Genomic DNA, 21694 nt, shown 5'->3' on the forward strand with positions numbered 1-21694 from the left:
AAAATGTTATATGCTGTTAAATCAAGTTCTTTGACTTCATTATTGGAAAAATAAAAAACCTAACCCCCAAAGGTATCTGCTTGACAACCCTAAATAATACTCGTATTATGGTTACATTGAAAACCCAAAACCAAGGTGACAAAAAGTTGCAAACAAAACATAACCGTAGATCAACGAGGTCGGTGAATGAACGGATGAGATGAAAGAAGTGTAAAACAGGTAGGTATATAAGCACACGTACGTATGGTCTCAAAAACCAACATTAGAAAACGGAACCCCACACACCTCTCTTCTCTCCATTCGATCTCGGTAACTATATAGCTCTCTTTCGATCTGATTATTATATCTATACATACATACACATATATCTTTATCATTATATGTTGTATTGTAATATGCTCAATTTGTTATGTATCTTGTTACTTGATCGATTCAATGTATATAAATTTTGATTTTGTTTGTGATTTAAGCAAGCGATTCTTTTGCCTTCAAATCAAATCAGTTTTATATCTGAACCTGATTAATTTTTATGTTTTCTGTCTTTAATTATTGTTTTATGCTATTTAATTATGGTTATTTATTGAATCCTGATTGTTAGGTTATATAATTTTTTGAAAAAAAAACTTGCTTGATATATAAAAAAAAAAAGTTGTTTGTTTGGTGTTTTTAGTTAACTAAACCACCCCTCTGATATTTATACAATTTTAAGTGAATGTTTAGCTTCCACGGGTCAATCGTCTACAAAAGTTTACATTCTATCTTTAGTATCAAAAGCATGCTTTACTTTTTCATTATTTTTAACATGGTTACATAGGTTTGTTAAAATAACGTTTTGCGTTGATCTAATTATTTTAGTAATTAGTAATTTGGTTGAAACATCATCTTTATGTACCGTACTTACTGAGAGGTATACATATAGTAGTTTTTTATGGTCAAACTTTTGTCCGAGTAAATGCATTTCTGTACGTGCTTGCTTTACCTTTGCCTTTTGTTGTCGCTCTTTGTCACCTTGTATGTCTATCTGTATTTGAATTCCTTCAGTAACAAATTATGTGCTAAGCTTGAAGTCTATCTAATGATTGACAAAAAGAATATTGATCAAGTCTTAACTAGCTACATTGTCAAGGGTATTTGTTGGCTGTATGTGGTTTCTGTTAAACCATTTTATACGTAATGAGATACATCTGTAATACATGATGTATATATATGGTGTAAATCTTATTAATCTTATAATATCATATGCTCTTTTGAAGGTTGTGTTGCTAGCTGTTCTTGACGAATTGCAAGTTGGAGCAAGTGAAAAGTATTAAGCGTTTATTAATGTCCGAGCAGGCTATTTTGTACTTGGGGTATATTGGGTTGCTGGGAGAGTATTGTCCTATATTTAAGGAGAAAACTCCTATCTTTTCGAAAACAGTTGGTTGTATGCATCGAGCGCCATTTCAGGAACATATACATTCACCATTGCTGATCGTTCCGTTTAACTTTGTGCCAAAAAATCTTTTACAGATCACCTCTGTTATCTCGTTATTCTGATATTTATTGTCCACGCTTTCTGTACTCAAACCAAACATGGCGTTACAGAATATTGGTCCCAGCAACAGGGATGATCCCTTCTACAGGTACAAGATGCCAAAGATGATCACTAAGATCGAGGGTCATGGAAATGGCATTAAAATCAATATAGTCAACATGGTTGATGTTGCCAAAGCTTTGGCAAGGCCGGCTTCTTACATTACCAAGTATTTTGGCTATAAGCTTTGTGCCCAATCCAAATTTGATGAAAAAACTGGGGTATCACTCGTCAATGGCTCTGATACAGCAACACTGGCTGATTATCTGGAGAAATTTATTGAGGAATATGATCTGTGCTACGGTTGTCGCAACCCGGAGACTGAGATAGTAATAACGAAGACTCAAATGGTGCAGCTGAAATGTGCTGCATGTGGTTTTGTTTCTGATGTGGATACGAGAGACAAGCTGACATCATTTATTTTGAAGAATCCACCTGAGCAGAAGAAAAACTTCAAAGACAAAAAGCCTATGAGGAGGGCTGAGAAGGAACGTCTAAAGGAAGGCAAGGCAGCTGATAAGGTAATGAGGAAGTTGACGAAAGATGTGAAGAAGACTAAAGATGGGCATGGACAAAGTACTTCAAAAAAGAAAGGTAACGGGTCTGATGAAGATCGTGTTTCTCCAACTGTTAGTCTGGCTGGTGACAAAGACGATTCTGAGGAAGATGATGACGTCCAGTGGCAGACTGACACATCACCAGAAGCAGTTCGTCAGCGTATTCAGGAACAGCTTAGTACTGTTACTGCTGACTTGGTCATCCTTACAACAGTGGAGGAGCCTGTGAAGAAGGTTGCCAAGCCTATTCATGAGGAGAATTCCAAACCTGCCTAATGGCAATGCGAGTCCCAAGAAGCTTGTTGACATTGCTAAAGAAAATTTGAAAAAAAATGTTGGCCCAAAGGAAATTTTGGAGACACTATCCGGTTCACACCAGGAAAATGCAAGTGCTCTTTATGAGGCTTTACTTGATGGGGTGGAGAAAGGGTTTGCAAAGCATCTTCTTAAGAAAAAAAGCTATTTAGCTGCTATTGTGGTTGAAGGGGAGGATTCACATCTCGTTCTGTTACGTGCTATTGAGGAGTTCTGTGGCAAGTCAAACCAAAATGCAGTGAAGGAAGTGCCCCTTGTTTTGAAAGCATTGTATGATGCTGATATTCTGGAAGAAGAATATGTCGTGAAGTGGTATGAGGATGGACTCAACAGTGAGAATAAGAGATCCTCTATCTGGAAGAACGCCAAGCCTTTTGTGGAATGGCTTCAGAGTGCTGAATCTGAAAGTGAAGAAGCATAAGAGGTTATGCTGCTCTCTCTATCTATGTGTTTTAACTACTTATATTTGGTATTCTGTTTCAACTGCTACCTCTTTGTCATGTGTTATGTTTGTATGCGTTTGAGACACCACGTTTTTTGTTGGCATCTTTTATTTGATAATAAATTTGTTGGCATCGTGGTTAAATGTGAATTAATGATGTCTGAAATCTGGGTCCATTATGTTATTTCAACTTGTGATCTGAAGATTGCATCACCGCAAAACGGATGATGATGCTATCCCCATTTGTAGGAGCATTCATCTGCAAGTAGTCGAAGCAATGCTTGAAAGTTTAGTTCAACACTTTTCTGCAATCTTATTGCAATGCACGACCTATTATTACTTTAAAAATTTGCAGATTGCTTATTATCGTAATATGAATATATATTTATTTTAACTTTGCAGCTTATTTGTTTAGCATTTTTTGATATTTTTAAAACAGATGACGTATAAATTGCATTGTTTTTTTTACATCAATTTAACTAAGAGGGTTGTCGATGGATGGATTATAGGCAATTGATTTGTGTGGTGTCATGTGTGAGCACTGCCATAGTGCCATCATAAAAAAAAATTCACTGTGTGGGGAAAAACACGTGTGGTCATTCACATTCATCTTCTTTTTTCTTTTTTTGTTTTTTCCTTTTTGTGTTATAAGGTATAGTACTATAATATGTTGTGAATGGTGGGTGAGTTGTCAACAAAAAAAAAGGATTTTGCTGAGTGGCCGGGTGGTAAATGAGGTGACATAGGAGGATCGGTTAGAAATGATTGGTAGAAAAAATAGTGAGTGGTGAGATGAATGGTAGAAAAAAATAGTGAGTGGTGAGATGAATGGTAGAAAAAAATAGTGAGTGGTGAGATGCCAAACGTCTAAGCAAACAAGTGTAATAGGTTCAAATATCAAGGTAACATCTTGGGTAGCAAGAGTGTTTCTTGAAAGGAAATAAGTACAATAAGGACAATTGAAAATTGTTTTTCAGTTTGTCGTATTGATGCTGATTATTTGAACTTCATAAATAATTTCACATGCTCACTTATAAGCCGTTCAAAAAAAAAACATGCTCACTTATAAGTTATATGCGAGTGAGATAACAGTTGAGAAGAAACTAACAAGGAGAAGTGGACAGGTACAAAAATGATGAAATAAACTTTTCCAGATTACATTCCATACTCCTGCCAAGTAACAAATGATAAATCATTCAAGCACAAGCTTGTCGGACCCTTCATATCACATTCGATCTTCATATGATCTGATACATTGTCCACAATCTTGTCGGACCCTTCTTTCTAAGTTCTATTGACATGTTTAGCCATTCCCCCAATCTACATCAGCTACGTTTACCATCACACCACATAACCCATTTTGAGCAGCACGTTGGCTCTCTCCCACTCGGTCAGCACCTGTAATTTTGCCATAGCTTTCGGTAAAAATGATGATTCAAAAGGCAAAGAAATTTAGAAGGAAGACTATATATGTTCAAGTGTTCATGCATGAGATTTGTAGTAGGACCTGACAAGTGTAAACGTGATAACGGCCAGTCTAGGATTATTGCAAGTAAAGGGAATGGATCAGTTTGTCAAAGTATCATTTTTATTATTACATCATATTGTTCCAAAAAACGTACATTTGGATGATCATAATATACGAGCCACAAGATAGCAATGTGTATTATGATATATGATTGATGATCAATGTCATCCGTTTGCATCATAGTAGCAAAAAAAAGCATATATGATTTACTATTTGAGATTTTGAGTCCATACTACTTACCGTTCCAACTTGTGCAAATAGGTCGCTCGCTATTGCATTAGGGTAATAACAAAATACATCGAAGAGTTGCAATTAAAACAAAAGGATAAAATGGCAACATTTTGATTGTAGTTCTCATGAGAGAAATGATGAACTTACAAATCAGTAGGCATTAGATGACCAAGCAATGGTTTTCACAGTATCTTTGATGCTAATAAAAGAAGGTATTTTATGGATTAGATCATTAAGCAACCTGCTTAATATATCAACGACTTTCTATTTCTACCATTCCCATAAACCATTTTCTTCCCCGCTGATCACTCTACCTTCAAGCAAAGTATATATACATATACATATATGTATATATAGACAGAAAGATGAACAGCAGTAAAACGAACCACGGATCAGATGCGATTGAGATGATATGACGCAGGAATCAGAGAAGATACAAAAAGTAAAGGAGATCTATTGATGAAATAAAATATAAAGTACAATATCAGAAAATAATCCATGGCTGCGATATAAAAAGAGAGATGTTTTAACAAAGAAACGAAAAATGAAAGGCTGGTCAAAGTGTCAAAATGTCTTAAAACAGACTTTATAACACTTTAATTTCAAGAAAGTGACTTATCAAAATGTGTTATACGAGCCAAAAACATGAGTTAGTAATTAAATTCCACATCATCACTTAAAAGAAAAAACATTTCAAAACATTTCCAATTATGATCATTAGTAGTGAGTTGCCAGATGTCCAATACTAACAGGGGAAATTGGTAATTAGCCAACGACAAAGATAAAAGAAGAAAACTTGTTCCAGTCCCAAATTACAATTCTGAGTATCTGACTATGTAACTAGTACTTATAGATAATCATTAGTCACTTGATCAGCAAAACTTTTAACCTTGAGAAGTTGAGAGGCAGAAATCTGAACCTTCGGATTCTAGTTGCAGAACCTGCTGTTAAGTGTTAACTATCGCATTGGGGAGGTAACAAAGAACACTGGAACCTGAAATATACATGAACACAAAGATGACACGGGAATCACTAAAGGGAGTACAAAAGAAATCAAGAACTTACAATTTGCTAAATAGATGGTTGAAACTTTGTAGCTATCTTTTGAAAGAACGCACTAAAATGGCTATGCTCCATATTACGCTGTAAATGTGAATTAACACGATCTATTATTTTATTAACAACGGTTTCCGCTTCTGCACACAAACTAGAAAAACATTCTTGCATCTCAACCCTCTTTGAAGTAGGGAGCTTTATCATTACATCTTTAATTCTTCGCAAATCTGAAACAATGTGACTAGTGTTTTTTTCTCCTTCCTCAATCTGAAACCTCATATAACTCCAATAGCTATGGATACCAAGTTCTGCACTCTCCCATGGTGTTTTACATCGATCCATCTGAGCCTTGTTGGTCTTGATTTCAGCTTGCTTCCACTTTAGCTGTCTCTGTAAGTTTGTCATAAGTTCTTGTGCCAACTTGGCATTCTCCTTAGCTATAATCTCCTGTTATACGTGAATAATTAAGAATTTATAGAACCATAAGAATGCTCACGCTATACTCCCAAGAGTAGTAGTTTACATACCTCACGGGAAAACAATGTGAAGGTGGCCCCTGGTGAACTATCTAGCAAATAGTTTTTTACTTCAGTAGACAAACTGACTTTCCCTTTTGGAAGACCACCCTCGTAAAGCTCTTTCGGAAAAATAGTTAAGCTCTTCAAGTTAACAAACGGGGAAGGTTGATGTGAGATTAGTTCCACGTTTGAAGAAAGAAGCTGCAGAATATATTGTAAGTGAAAATTATATGTACAAAACGATATAAAAGGAATATTTACTTAGATAGTCAAATTTTTAAGGTGTTGTCTTGGAATGGACATGGTTTTGAAATACATCCGATTTGGACAAAATCTCCGTGGGGTACAGTGTAACCAATCCCCTCAATAACAAAATGGCACCTGCCTCCCCCACCCCTGATTCTCTTTGATCTCCATTTGTGAGTTGTGACGAAGGCAGACAACTAGTTCTTCCTTTTCCCTCTCTCTAATGAACTCTAATTAATCCGTTTTCAAAACTAATAGTTTTTCCATATCTGTTATGCATTGTTGTTTAATAGTTATATTGTATACAACACTATACATAGTCCCCCATTGATCACATTTATATCGTAAATCATAATACTGTAATACATATTTTACAGCATTTATTATGCCAACACAAGCTCTCATTCCTCTTGTTACAAGTTCTATAGCAGACTAAAGATCACTACTAGCACCGGTAGTAATATGGTCACGACCAAATATTAGCTCTTCTGCAACTCGACCACCCATACAAACATCAAAGGACATGCCAATAATTGCTTCTTGCTTATGGATATCTCATTACATTGGAGCTACCAGTCGTTGGCAACGACAACAAATGGTCGTCCTATAAATACAGCCAAGATCCCACTTATTCATATCTTGAATGAAAATCAATACTCCAAAATTAATACAGATTCAAATTCAAACAAAGAGGTCAAAGATAGACATAACAGGTGTCTCATTGTATAATACCTTGGTAAAACTCAGTGACTCACAAATGAAGAAGAAAGAGAAAAAGGGGTGGGGGAAGGCAGGTGTCACTTGTTACTGGAAGGGGTTGGTTCATATGATTTAACAGTTTATCCCTTGGAAGTTTTGTCCAAATTGGATACAGTTTAAAACCATATCCATTTCAAAACAACACCTTTAAAATTTGACTAAGTAAATGCTTATGTAACAGATGATGCGTCTCGGTTGGCATGATCATCTATCTCAACCCAAATCCAATCTGTTTAGTTGATCATATCAAAAAGTTACTCAAAAGTAACCCTTTCAATAAACGATTAGTGACCCGTTTACAACCCATCTTAAATGCAACAGCGTGCCATTAGAATTATTTGGTTAATTAGAATGAACAATTGGGTATCAAAACCCAACAAAATAGCCATAATATAAACCCACTAAGGGTGGTGGGTTTCGACTTTCAACATCCCATCCCATTCTATGAATCCAAATCTATAGTGATTTTATGGTAAAAGCTGGGGATGTTCAGTATTTGGATTCAAGTCAAACATACAGAAAACCAAACCAAATCAAAGTCGATTTTTTAAAATTGATATGAATTTTTGAATTTGTCATTTTGATGGGACCAAACTTGCAATATGATTTTAAACAAATTAAACCGAAAACCAAATTCAGTTCTTATAAAAATATATGAATAAATAGTAAAATTAAAAAATCCCATCAGAAAAAAACTTTTGTTAGAAATTTTGGAAAGAACTTTGCCAACAAAAAATCTACAGAAGTTGAAACTGGTCTAGTTTGGTTTAAATTTGAACCGGAAGCAAGTCAATCATCTTATTCGATTTGGTTTGTTCCTAGTTGACTTGATTTGATTTTCGGCTTGTGCTTCCAGAATTAAAAAATCAAGGAAACTAAAATTTAAAGTCTAAAGCATACCGTATGTAATAACTATAAACATCTGCTAAGAAAGCATAAGACTTGCACGATTTGGGAAGAAAAGTGCTATTTGTAACAATAATTAACTTTTTGTATTGATAGTTTTAAACACGTTTGGAAGGCCAATTCATTAATTTAATGTGTTACTCGTGTGGATTTGTTTATGGCCTGACCCGAAGGAGACCCAACCCAAACAATACATTATACATGTAAGTCATCGTCACTCAATATGCCTCTTCTACTTTACCTTGTTTTAAATGTTTTTAGTGCTTCTAGAATACTCAAGTAATAACTAAGATATTACATATAAATAACAATTTAAGATGCACATGAAGATAGCTATACCTCAATAATTTCCGTGTTAAGTGTAAGAAATTTGACACTGTGAAGCTGTTGAAGCAGACAAACTATCTGATGAGCGTCATGAGCATCGATAGAAAGGTGTAAAGGATAGGTACCTCTATAAGCCAAGGAGGCAAGATTAGGTGCAGAAATCACATGCTCCCGACCAAGGCGGCTAAATTTGTCGCATCTAATAGTGAAATTCTCGAGTTGAGGTGCAAACACAGTAACAACCTTTACATCATTGAGCATCTCATCAAGAGTGAGATCAGATAATCCACGATGACAAATACCGAAATAACTCAATCCTTTAGTTTCACATCTTCTTAAGGTGAGATTCTTCAAGTTTGGACACTCGGATAAAAGGCCAACGCAGTTGTCAGTATGGTCATCACTAGAGAAAGTGACTTGGAGATACAATGTTGCTAAAGCGGGGAGCTCCAAGGTTGATGTGGCTTTAAGGACATATATGTTGCATTCCTTTTTTAAACTGAGATGTTTGAGACACTGGGAACTGAATAGTGAGAGGGGAATTTCAATGTTATCCGTGAGCAAACATTGAATATTGTGAGAGAATGCATAACGCACAAGTTTTTCAACAACCTTTCCAGAAAACTGGAGCTTCAGGGAAGACACATCTATACGACTATTTTGAGAAAACGTCTAACAATCTTGGAAAAAATTTTCAGGTCTTTATTTGAATAAAAGAGGCCAACATCAGGAAAGTCTTCAATTGAGGTAAGGCATAGTAGTCCAGATAAATCTATACCTAGTTGACAAGGCACTGGTTTTCACGGTATCTTTGATTCTAATTAAAGAAAGGATTTTATGTATCAGGTCATTTGGCAAGCTGCTTGATCTATCAACAACTTTTCCTTTCTTTCTTTTTTTAGAATTCAATCTATCAGAAGCAACAGCTCTACTTATAGTATCACTCTTTCTTTTTTCTTCCCCATTCAAGCAAAGGATATAGAGACAGACAGACAGACAGATGAAGTGTCAAATTGACAGCTTATTGAGATTGTATATTGCAGGAAGAAACAAAAAAGTAAAGGAGATACACGCGGATAATTAGGGATTTCAGTAAATAAATCCCCTTTTCTATTCAATAGAATGTGGGAGATAATATAATAGGTGAAAATAGAAAAAGGAAGTCAGGGGGAATTACAGAGTATTGATGAGCGTTTTTCTGATCAGCGGTCGTCTCATCTTCCCTGAAGTTACTGATAATCAGATATGGTAAGTTTGAGTGTGCGTGTTTTTCTGTTGAGTACCTATTATTATATCATATCAGATCGAGTGAGGGTGAAAGAAATGACACTGTGAGACTGAGTAAAAGTTAACTAAAACGTGGTTATTTTAACATGCCTAGATGGTTAAAAAATATATCTATCTTAAAAAAATATATATAAATACTTCTAAAAATTAGGCTAAATTTTTTTTTTTAACATCAGTGGTGATTGGACTCAGCGGCATTGTCTCTTCATTGTCCAGTAGCGATCGACCACGTAACCAACACAGTTAATCCGAGGGCATAACTGGCGGTGTTAGTCCCACTACCGTTCTGAAAGAAACCATCTATATGCTAGTGAATACCCACATACCTCACCTCATTAGCAATGACCTGCACATCTTATGTGCGAATAAAAGAAAGCGAGTGACTCTTCACTTAGTAGACAGTTGTCGGACGACGACCTCTTCTTGTTTTTGCCCAACCTTTTTTTTTAGAATCCTAGACTAAAGAAGAAGGCTCCTAAATCAGCGCAAGGAAAAATCCGCAAGCAGGAGAACTGTACTAACTTGCCGCCGGTTAGTCCCAATATGTATTTCATAGGTGTTGAACCCATGACCAACATTTGGCTGAAAGACATAAAGGCAGTAAATGTCCTTTGAACTTTGTGTAACATCCCGAACTTTTAATTAACGGTTGACTTGAGTCGTTAAGTCAACACAACGTATCCGTTAAGTCTCTAAGATATTTAATGTTTATGTGTGATTAATGTGCATTATGTGTAAGGTTTTAAAGCCTTAATGATTCATGTGTTAATGTGTTTAAGATGATTAATTGTGATTAAAGTATTAGTAAGTATTCCCGTAAGGTTGTTAAAGCCTTAGATGTAAAGATGTGAAGTGAAGGGGCTTGAATGTAAGTTTAGAAAAGTGTGTACAGCAGGTTTAGGGGTAATTAGACCCTAATCCCTGTCATTATTCAGTTCCAAAAACACATTCTTCAAGCCCTAGGCCGTCCCTCCTCTCCTTGATCAATTCTTGTGCGACTTCATACGTTTTCGGGTGTGTTGATCAAGCCTTTTGCATCCTCTTGTAATCTACAGGTAATATAGGTAATGTTCTCCTTGAAATCTGATCTTATGAGTCATAGATGAGTATTCAATCCAGGCCATGGGGTTTGGGTTGGGTTAATTGATTAAACGGTTACCGATTTCATGTTATTCGGGTGATTCAATGATTGATTTATGTGGTGAATGATTCAAGGATTAATTGGTATTTTCAATGAGTGATTTTGGTATTATTTTAAGTGTATTTGATGTTCATAAGACCTGAAGATGTGTTAAAGTCGTTTGGAATGTGTTTGGTTAGGTTTTGGGGTTGTTTTTCACGGCTGGTCGTCGTAACTCCCGTTATGGTTGTGTAACTACCGTTAGCTGGGTAATTAGGATAACACCTCCACGGTAACTCCCGTTACAAATTTTCATAACTCCCGTTAGGTGCGTAACTCCCGTTACAAATATTCGTAACTCCCGTTAGGGACTGATTTTTGTTAACATTCTTAAACGACCATAACTTTTGAACCGTAACTCCGTTTTTGAGGAATAAGCTATCCACGGAATCGTGAGAGAGTCTACTTTCTAATGGTAATGCTTTTTAAAGTTGAGGATGATGTCAAGTTTACAGAAAGGTTAATTTAGTGAGTGATTTCCATGTTCAGTCGAGTTATGTAAGCTATGAAGTATTAAACGAACCTCCGATGCATCAAGTCTTGTCATGGGTGATATTTATAGGTATCTAGGTTTGAGTCATGACCATAAATAGTGGGTAATTGATAGCTCATTATGTCGTTTAATGATTATAGGTAGTCGGGAATACTTGCAAAGCTCGATAACTTACGTATCATTTGTTATGTGCTTCTACGAGGTAAGATAAACTACTTTGACACGCTGAGGGTTCAAAAAAAACATAGTTTTCATATAATAACTTCCCCAAATGGTATCTTGTTTGCTTATGGGTATTCGGGATTATACGGGAGGTGATATGGGCTATGTAGATGCATATTGAAACCTGAAATGCTACCCCATAGATATGTGACGTTATGATATGATATGAAATGCTTTGAATTGTTATGAAATACATAATAAAATTAACTATGTTATGCAATGAAAGATGATATGTAACGATATGTTATGAAATGTCATGCAATGATATGAGATGTAATGATATGATATGCTATGAAATGATATGTAATGTCTTGAGATGAATAGAAATGTGATATATGTTGATGATATGTGAAATGTGCATGATTACATGGCTTGTTCATCTAGTTCACTAGACTTATTAAGTTGCCATGACACGTGCACATTTAAGGGCCCAAACGTAAAAGATGATATGTGATGATGTTTAGGTAACGTGGACACCTAAACTATATGTGATGAAAACCGAGCTCGTATATGATATGAAAGTGTTAAGCTTAACCCGTACTTGCCCTTGCCCGGTGAGTGCGTATATGGTTGCTTGGGTGGCTCCTTGCAACGTAATTATGTGGTTTAAGTATCTCCGGGTGGAGTGATTACCCACCAATGTCTTTGAACATACGGACTACTCCTGGATTGACTTGCCATTCCTTAACGACACTGATGGACCGCTGAAAAGCTTATCCATCCAGTCGGGTGTGAGGTTCCCCGTTAGGTCTTATGACCGCCTACACACAAACTTACACCTTATATGTGATGAGTGACTTATGTCACGCCTAATGTAAGTGACTTATGTCACACTATACGATGATGCTTATATGATATATGTGAAGTAAAAGATGACTAGGCACATCTAGGGTGATCCAACCTATTATGATGATGTTTAATGCGATGATATGTTGTGGATGATGTGATGCTTTGATGTTATATGTGCCTTAACGATTTAATACGACTTTTATATAATATTTTAAATGGACAAACGTTTTATAAACCTTGTGTTATCTTACTTAGCTAATTCGTTAGCTAACACTTGCTCTTTTAAAATGTGTTGTTCCCTCAGGTCCAACATTAGTGAGCAGATAGATGTGAGAAGACGTGAGACATGGGTAGATGATCTTGAAGCTGACTATAGTTTACCCATAGTGGCTGCTCGCTTTAGACATTTTCTTTATGTTTAAATAAATTGACTTGTATTGATAATGTAGTCGGTTGTTTAATGTTGGGCAACCGATGGGTTTCCATTTGAACTTATTTTAATGATATGGCTAGTAACACCATTTAATGAACAAACCAAACAGATTTTGTTGGTTTGGACTTTTAAAGTTTACTTCCACTTTCTTTTGACGCCGTTAGGCGAAAGTTTTTGGAAATCCATGTTTTTAAACGACGGGTGTTACACTTTGACCGTAATTAATTTTTGTTTATGACACTTGATACATACAAAAATATTTATGGTCAAATTTAAAAAACAAAAACTTATGGAAGTCAAACTAGGGTACTTAGAATGAGACAGATGGAGTAACAAAGATTGTCTTTTTAAGCATATTAAACACGATGATCAATTAATTTGAGTATTTTCTTATTTTCTTACTTTTGTTTGAGGTTCAGTCATTTAAATTTGATTATTGGCCCGGTCATCATATCCATTATATCATTCATTGTGATGGCATTCCAACATATTTTGAGGCACAGTTAGAGATAAAAAATTACATTTAGATACAAGTTTGCAAGATTGATGTCCCTAGTCAAAATTTATATTTGTTAATACAAATTTATTTGGTTGATTATATGCTATCAGGGGAAACTAGGAGATTTCTTATACAAATCTCCATAAATTACAGTTTTCAACAATGGTTTCTGCTAGTCATGATAAACTCGACTTCGATGAGTATATAACTCATGGTCCAAGAAGCTTGATTTCTTACTGTATAGTTGTTATACTTGTATGTACTCTGTCTTTTCTTTATAGGTGAAAGGCAAATAATAACACACATCTAAACATATATACCAATGGTCCATATGACTGGAACTTACGATCTCTTCATTGATGGGTCATCTTGAATATTGCTAGTCCAAAGCACTTGCGTTAATGTGCTTTTTATCATATGTTATTTGTCTGTTGTACAAAATTTAAGTTTTGCATGCATATTATTGGAGTTTGAGTATACTATAGGATACACTATTACCGTGTTTACAATATATGACTCACACTTATTATTTGTTTTATTCTAAAAAGTAAAAACTAATCTTATTTTCTTATTTTCAAAAATTTGTTGTGGTTAATGCAGTTGATCATGTTAAGATTCATCGGTGTTCTACGACCAATATACATCATGCCTAGAGCTTTTGCCGTTGTTTAACATCGCAAGCAACCACAAGTAAATTATTTATTTATTTGTCAATATAATTGACCCACAACCTCTTGTAAAATAAAAACCCCTTTTTGTTATTTAACTTTTCATCTCGATGTTATGGATTCCTAAATCGCTAAACTTTAAACGCCAAATATAACGTTTATTTATATAGAAATTTGACTAGACATTTAAGAATGATGGGTAATGTATATTAAGTAATTATGTTTTGAATCTAAGTTAAGCATTGATTGTGTTATAAAAGGTAGGTACGGGCAAGAGGCTCAATCGTCTCGCCTCGTATATCGGTCCATGTACCGATCGTATTGTTATTGAAATTGACCAAAAGTTTGTACCAATTCCGTTCTCATATAAATTGATATTGTACTAGAATCGAATTGGTACAAGACTGTAATTTCGGTACTAAGTCCCTACTAGCGCCTTGTCGAATATGAGTTTTTTTATATTGTTGATGAAGTGAATATCTAAGTAATCTAGTGATGGAAAATCCTTTATGTTTCCTTTACTTTCATATATCTTTTTGACAGAATTATAATTCTCTAATTATTTGTATATATTTTTTGAGACGGCTCTAAGGTTAACTTCAATGAAGAATACCATGCAATGTGCATACAGAGAGATTAGTGTGTCATGATTGTGGAGTTTGTTGCTCAAAAAGCTTATTCCGTTTGCACATAGGCATATGAGAATATCAGGATATCATATCATGACAGCGTGCATAGTGAGAAGCTAGTGTGTCATGATTGAAGAATTTTTGTTACTCAAAATGTTTATTCCGTTTGAACATAAGCATTTTGTCTACAAATTGAAATGTGGGGCCAAATAATTTGCTTTTTATGTTGGAGTACAAATGAATTCAAGTTCAATATGCTGAAACAATTTCCTAACATATTGCTGAAGTATCGATATGTTTAGACATTTTCTATAATTTATTGTATAGATTGCCTATAAAAGTTTCAATCAAAATATCACGGTAAATGTGGTAGCCATTAGGGTGATACCTTAGTCGTTAAGGAGCTTTCCACTTTGTATTTTCTTCCTAGGGGGTTATGAGTTTAAATCTTGCCACATGCAAATGTGGTGAGAGGATCTTAGCAATGCTATATTAATCTACACATGAAATACCAAAGCTTTTAGGGCATTGTCAAGATTCTAACTTGGTATGGACGCATCAAAGTTGGGGTAGTCATTTATCTGATCTACCTTTTTTTTTAAAAAAAAACATCACGGTAGATCTAAGAGGTCGGCGAATGAACGGCCGAGATGAAAAGAACACACGTGGAATAAAAAGTGGGTAATGGTATCAAAAACAAATAAGAAAACGAAACCCTATTTTTATAAATAAATAAATGTCCGATACATGGCCGCCTAATCTTGCTCATTACATTTACAACATTATATATCATCTCATCTATCGGCCACAATTGAAAACCCTAATCACAACTATCTATCTCTCTTTATCTCTCTCTCTCACACACACACACACATCTCCTCTCTTATCTCTCTCTCCATTCGATCTCGGTAACTTCTCTTCAATCTCTTTCGATCTGATTATTATATCTATATATACATATACATGTATCTATATTTATATTATTATATATGTTGTATTGATTTGTTGTTTATTATGTTAATTGATCGATGTTAATTTACTTGTAATCTGATCGGTTTGTTATGGATCTCGTTACTTGATCGATTCAATTATTATGTTTTTTGTATAAATAAATTTTGATGTTGTTTGAGATTTAAGCAAGCGATTTTTTTGAATTTAAGTCGGTTTTATTTTTAGATCTGATTAATTTTTATGTTTTGTTGAATCCTGATTGTTAGGTTATATAATTTTCTATAATTAATTTAATATGCGCTATATTAGCTGTATTTACATGATTGCTTGTGTTTTGTTTATTTGAAGATGCTTTTAGTTATCCATTTTGAAATAAATTGATACAGCTTTCTTTGGGAGATTCAGTTTTTGATTTAATATGTTTATAAAAACAAATGATAAGTAGATACATAATATGGTTCAATAAGCAAGCTCAAACACTGATATTTAAGATATTTAGAAAATGTTTGTGATATTTTTATGGCTTTTAACAGTAATGAAAAATGTCAAAAAAAGCTTGTTTGATATAAATTGTTTAGTGTTTATGTTTTTAAACGACACTGCTTCTGATATTCTATCCAATTATAAGTTATTGTTTTGCTTCCATTGGCCAATTATGTGTTCATGTGCGTAAGTTTACATTCTGCGAGCGTACTTCCTTACTTTGTGTTGTTTTGTAATTAGTAGTTTGGTTGAAACATCATTTTTTTCGGTGTACTTAATGCCGAGTTATAGTTTTTTCTGACAAACAAGTTAATTAATTTTCTGTATGTGCTTGCTCTAAGCCCTTACGTTGTTGTCATACACTCCTTTGTATGTCTATATATACTTGAATTCTTTCAGTGTCAGTTAATTGTTTATTTGCCAAGCTGAAAGTCTAACGATTGAGAAAAACATATATTTTGTCTAGTCTTGAATCCTAATTATCTACATTGCCAAATTCCAAAGGGTTTTTCTTGGTTAATATGTAATGAGATACATGTGTAGTACTTGTTATATATATCATATGTATGGCGGTAATCTTATTAAAACTATGACTTCTGATGCTCTTTTTGTTGATGTTAATTTACTTTACATTTTTTCCCTTTTGAAGGTTGTGTTGCTAGCTGTTTTTGACGAATTTCAAGTTGGAGCAAGTGAAGTATTAAGGGTTTTTTATGTCCGAGCAGGCTATTTTCTACCTAGGGTATATTGGGTTGCTGGGAGAGTATTGTCCTATATTTAAGGAGGAAACTCCTATCTTTTCGAAAACTGTCGGCTGTATGCGTCGAGCGCCATTTCAGGAACATATTGATTTTTCTGGTTGCAGCTTACCGCAACCTACATTTACCATTTCTGATCGTTCTTTGTGTGCCATAAAATCTTTTACAGACAGTCGCATTTTCACCTCTGTTATCTCATTCTGATATTTATAGTCCACACTTTCCAAACTAAGCATGGCGTTACAGAACATTGGTGCCAGCAACAGCGACGATGCCTTCTACAGGTACAAGATGCCAAAGATGATTACAAAGATCGAGGGTCGTGGAAATGGCATTAAAACCAATATAGTTAACATGGTTGATGTTGCCAAAGCTTTGGCGAGGCCAGCTTCTTACACTACCAAGTATTTTGGCTGTGAGCTTGGAGCCCAATCCAAATTTGATGAAAAAACTGGGGTATCACTCGTCAATGGCTCTCATGATACTGCAAAACTGGCTGGTCTTCTTGAGAATTTTATTAAGAAATATGTTCAGTGTTACGGTTGTGGCAACCCAGAGACTGAGATATTAATAACGAAGACTCAGATGGTCCAGCTGAAATGTGCTGCTTGTGGTTTTGTTTCTGATGTGGATATGAGAGACAAGCTGACATCATTTATTTTGAAGAATCCACCTGAGCAGAAGAAAAACTCCAAAGACAAAAAGGCTATGCGGAGGGCCGAAAAGGAACGTCTAAAGGAAGGCGAGGCAGCTGATAAGGTAATGAAGAAGTTGACGAAAGATGTGAAGAAGACTAAAGATGGGCATGCAAAAACTACTTCAAAAAAGAAAGGTAACGGGTCTGATGAGGATCATGTTTCCCCAACTGTTAGCCAGGCTGGTGACAAAGACGATTCTGAGGAAGATGATGACGTCCAGTGGCAGACCGACACATCTGCAGAAGCAGCTCGTCTGCGTATTCAGGAACAGCTTAGTACCGTTACTGCTGACATGGTCATGCTCACAACAGTTGAGGAGCCTGTGAAGAAGGTTGCCAAGCCTATTCATGAGGAGAATTCCAAACCTGCTAATGGCAATGCGAGTCCCAAGAAGCTTGTTGACATTGCTAAAGAAAATTTGAAAAAAAATGTTGGCCCAAAGGAAATTTTGGAGACACTATCCGGTTCACACCAGGAAAATGCAAGTGCTCTTTATGAGGCTTTACTTGATGGGGTGGAGAAAGGGTTTGCAAAGCATCTTCTTAAGAAAAAAAGCTATTTAGCTGCTATTGTGGTTGAAGGGGAGGATTCACAGCTCGTTCTGTTACGTGCTATTGAGGAGTTCTGTGGCAAGTCAAACCCAAGTGCAGTGAAGGAAGTGCCCCTTATTTTGAAAGCACTGTATGATGCTGACATTCTGGAAGAAGAATATGTCGTGAAGTGGTATGAGGAGGGACTCAACGGTGAGAATAAGAGATCCTCTATCTGGAAGAATGCAAAGCCTTTTGTGGAATGGCTTCAGAGTGCTGAATCTGAAAGTGAAGAAGAATAAGAGTCTATGCTGCTCTGCTTGCTCTGTGTTTTAACTACTTATATTTGCTATTGTTCTGTTTCAACTGCTACCTGTTTGTCGTGTTTGTTATGTTTGTACGCGTTTGAGACACCACGTTTTTTGTTGGCACCTAGTATTTGATAATAAATTATGTTTGTGTATTAATTTCTTGGCAACAAGGTTTTTGCAGTGTGGTTAATTGGGAATGAAGTCTAAAATCTGGGTCCATTATGTTATTTCGATTTGTGACCTGGAGAATGTGGATCTTTGATATTGCTAGCAGGAAATTTCCTCTGTAAGCGATCAGGGATGATTGCATCACCGGATGCTAGCTCTATTTGTAGGAGCATTCATCTGCTAAGAGTTGAAGCAATGCATAAACGTTTATTTCTACACTAATCTAGAATCTCGTGGCAATGCCCGAGCTATTATAACCTTAAAATTTGGCAGATAACTTGTACCGTAAATATCTTTATTTTGACTTCACGGCTGATTTGTTTTGCATTTTTTGTGATTTTTAAAACAGATGACGTAGAAAATGCATGAAAGATTAAAATTGCTTTCTGCTCAAAACGGTTTTTGGTATTCATTCATGGGGCCTAATTGCATATAAAAATTTCAACTTCTGTGTTATCTGACCTAAGAAAGAGTCAATAATTCAAATATGCTGACCCCTGCCTTTAAAGTTATTTATCAAGTTACAAGGTAACCAGTAATTCGACCAATTTTGCATATATTAGTGACAATGTGAAAAACAAAACACTTGTGTTTCTAAACATTGCTAATATTCTAATAAAGTTAGCCCCCCCCCCCCCCCCCCCCCCCCCCCCCCCCCCCCCTTTTTTTTTTGTTACGTGATGGTTGTCGAGTGACGAGAGACCTAGAGATATGCGTGGGTGGGATTATATTTGGGCCAGTTAATCCTTTTAATAACCAAGTGAAATTGAATTGTTAAATAAGACCAAAGTTTGTAAATAACTAGATAATCTCTGTTGGATTTCTAAAAGTCAAACTTCAAGTATCATACAGTTGCCATAGTTATTGGCAATCATTCCTTCCAAACGATCAAAAGCAAAATTACATTGTCTTGCCTAAAAGTTAACGTTATAGATACAAGTCCCAATCGACATATATGACTTTCTTGACAAAGAACCAATTCAATGATCATGGTTTTCCCCTTTTAGTCTTCAGTAAATGCTAAACGAAAACTTTGACTCATGCTGATTCTAAGTTTGTCTTTTTTGTATAATGAATAACCTAAGACTGGTTCAACAATTACTATGTCATTCCAATAATATTTTAAATGCACACGCTTAAATATTATTCTGAAGGAATAAATAATGTTATTGATACAATCGACTTTGTGGACAGCTTAAATCATACAAAACCACATAACAAATTGGTATCCATTTGGACACATCACATATCTCCATACTTCGTCTGACCCGAACACAATATCACGCTACATATATATGTAGGACTCTTATTTTGTCCACATCAAACCCTCAAATGTACGTGGTATTTTTTGAGTTCTCTATATATGGAAACATTTTAAACGATGTGATATAGCTATCATAGTCCAATCATTTGGCTATAAATTAAACACTTATTGATTCTTTGATAGTCTCACCATACACTCATGTCTTTGCGGATTCCTTCTTTCGGTTGTGCTGTAGTTATCCAACATAGAAAGGAGCATAGAGCGTGTCCACGTTTAAATATAAGAGCTCAAGGCTTACGAGATGAAGGTAAAACGATATACATAGTATGCCCCCGTACGCTATATTACATATATGGATAGCTTTGTTTCCCTGATAATTATGTATGTATCGTGGTGCCGTTAAATGGACATTAAGATGTGGATCCACGTTTTCTGATTTTGTTAGTTTAATTATTTGATTAATAGGGAGATCCAGTAACGATGTAGATTCGAATATGAAGATTCTGAAACACAGGCTTGAGATAATGAGGACGAAAGAGAGACTAGAGATGAGCTCTAGATCGTATGGGTGGGACTGCGCTACACGGCCTACACCCAAATATGAAAAACAACCCAAATATCGTCCAACAAGTTTATCAGTTCTCATGGGCAGTGCTCTTCTTTGCGCTTTTTCCGCCATTATTTCTCATCTCAATCTTTAGAAGTACGGATATTTCATCACCAACACACGAACTAAGATCAAGATAACAAAAGATCAAACACCCTTTGCGTCACAAATGTTAGTTGTTAATAGTTATTTTTTCTCAAATTAGTAATTAAACATCAATATTTGTATTTGAACTCAGGACATTTAAAGATGGAAAGTTTCTCACCGTATTTCGGACCACATGCTAGTTGACCAACGTCTATTGACTTTGGTTGCATTACCTTGAAAAGGGTTGTAAATTGTAATTACTTTTGTATCACAATTTTATTATGTTATTTCATATTATATAACTTCATTCTATATTTTAACAAGGTATTCACTTATTATTGGTATATTATTATTAAATACATCCGATGACAAGGACAAATAATTTAAAGTAGTTTTTTCTTTTTTTACTTAATAAACTTATTAGTTGAAAAATTAATGCATTATGTTAAATTTTATGTGCTTTTATTTACGAGTAATAAATAAAATAAGCGTTAATTATCTAATAACATTTTTTAATAAATAAAATAACTGTCTTTATGTTTTCTTCTTTTTATTTAATAACATTATTTATACATTCAGCCACTTAATACATCAAACATTTAAAAATATAGGTCTGTTTACTTCAAAAATGATATATTACAATTTTCGTTTTCTTCTCTTTCCTTCTATCTTTGAATGTGACACACATGCGTAATATGAAGTGTCCGAGTACGTTCTTTCATTTATCATTGACTTCAATAAAAGAAAAAATAACGATTTCTATTCTCGAACTTCCATCAAAATTAATTAGTTTACCTTTAGGAAAACATAAAACTAAATCGAATACCCATTTCATCGGAGGTTACGTTGCTGGCCGACAAAGTTTCTCACCAGTATCCACACACACCACCACCACCTCACCTCATTAGAAATAATATCGTCTCATCACTTCAAAAATTGGCGGTGTTTCATTTGTTGATAATGATGGAGATGAGTGTTTTACGTTAAGCACAAATTTAATTAGTTTAGTTCTGAGCTAGATGGGCAGCCATGCGATGCGACGCGACAATACACAACGTGCGAGGTTCCATGATAACGTTAATTAGCAAAAACTTTGTGCAAGATAATAATAGCATAATATCCACATAAAATTAAGAAAATAATGTTTACAATGAGCTAAAAATATTTGTTATAGTAGTA

General features: G+C 35.0%; 3 protein-coding genes and 1 pseudogene across 3 annotated transcripts; 3 read left to right on the top strand and 1 right to left on the bottom strand.

Moving 5' to 3' along the window:
• The first annotated feature begins 1273 nt into the window (after window positions 1–1273).
• LOC122589428 lies at window positions 1274–3053 on the top strand (annotated as a pseudogene).
• Window positions 3054–5322: 2269 nt separating this feature from the next.
• LOC122588176 lies at window positions 5323–17086 on the bottom strand. Its single transcript, XM_043760304.1, has 5 exons — window positions 16979–17086; window positions 8471–9130; window positions 6230–6421; window positions 5712–6149; window positions 5323–5640 (listed from the first exon to the last, which is right to left on the bottom strand). The coding sequence occupies exons 1-4, from the start codon at window positions 17084–17086 to the stop codon at window positions 5718–5720; spliced, it is 1392 nt and encodes a 463-aa protein (XP_043616239.1). The 3' UTR covers window positions 5323–5640; window positions 5712–5717.
• LOC122586949 (eukaryotic translation initiation factor 5-like) lies at window positions 15493–18545 on the top strand. Its single transcript, XM_043758986.1, has 2 exons — window positions 15493–15566; window positions 16742–18545. Exon 2 carries the CDS (start codon window positions 17085–17087, stop codon window positions 18378–18380), a length of 1296 nt encoding a protein of 431 aa, XP_043614921.1. The 5' UTR covers window positions 15493–15566; window positions 16742–17084; the 3' UTR covers window positions 18381–18545.
• A 1401-nt stretch (window positions 18546–19946) lies between these two features.
• LOC122590147 lies at window positions 19947–20817 on the top strand. The gene is made up of 2 exons (XM_043762484.1): window positions 19947–20128; window positions 20287–20817. Exons 1-2 carry the CDS (start codon window positions 20020–20022, stop codon window positions 20520–20522), a joined length of 345 nt encoding a protein of 114 aa, XP_043618419.1. The 5' UTR covers window positions 19947–20019; the 3' UTR covers window positions 20523–20817.
• Window positions 20818–21694: the final 877 nt, after the last annotated feature.

Source organism: Erigeron canadensis, chromosome 2 (genome assembly GCF_010389155.1).
Source record: "Erigeron canadensis isolate Cc75 chromosome 2, C_canadensis_v1, whole genome shotgun sequence".
NCBI lineage: Eukaryota > Viridiplantae > Streptophyta > Magnoliopsida > Asterales > Asteraceae > Erigeron > Erigeron canadensis.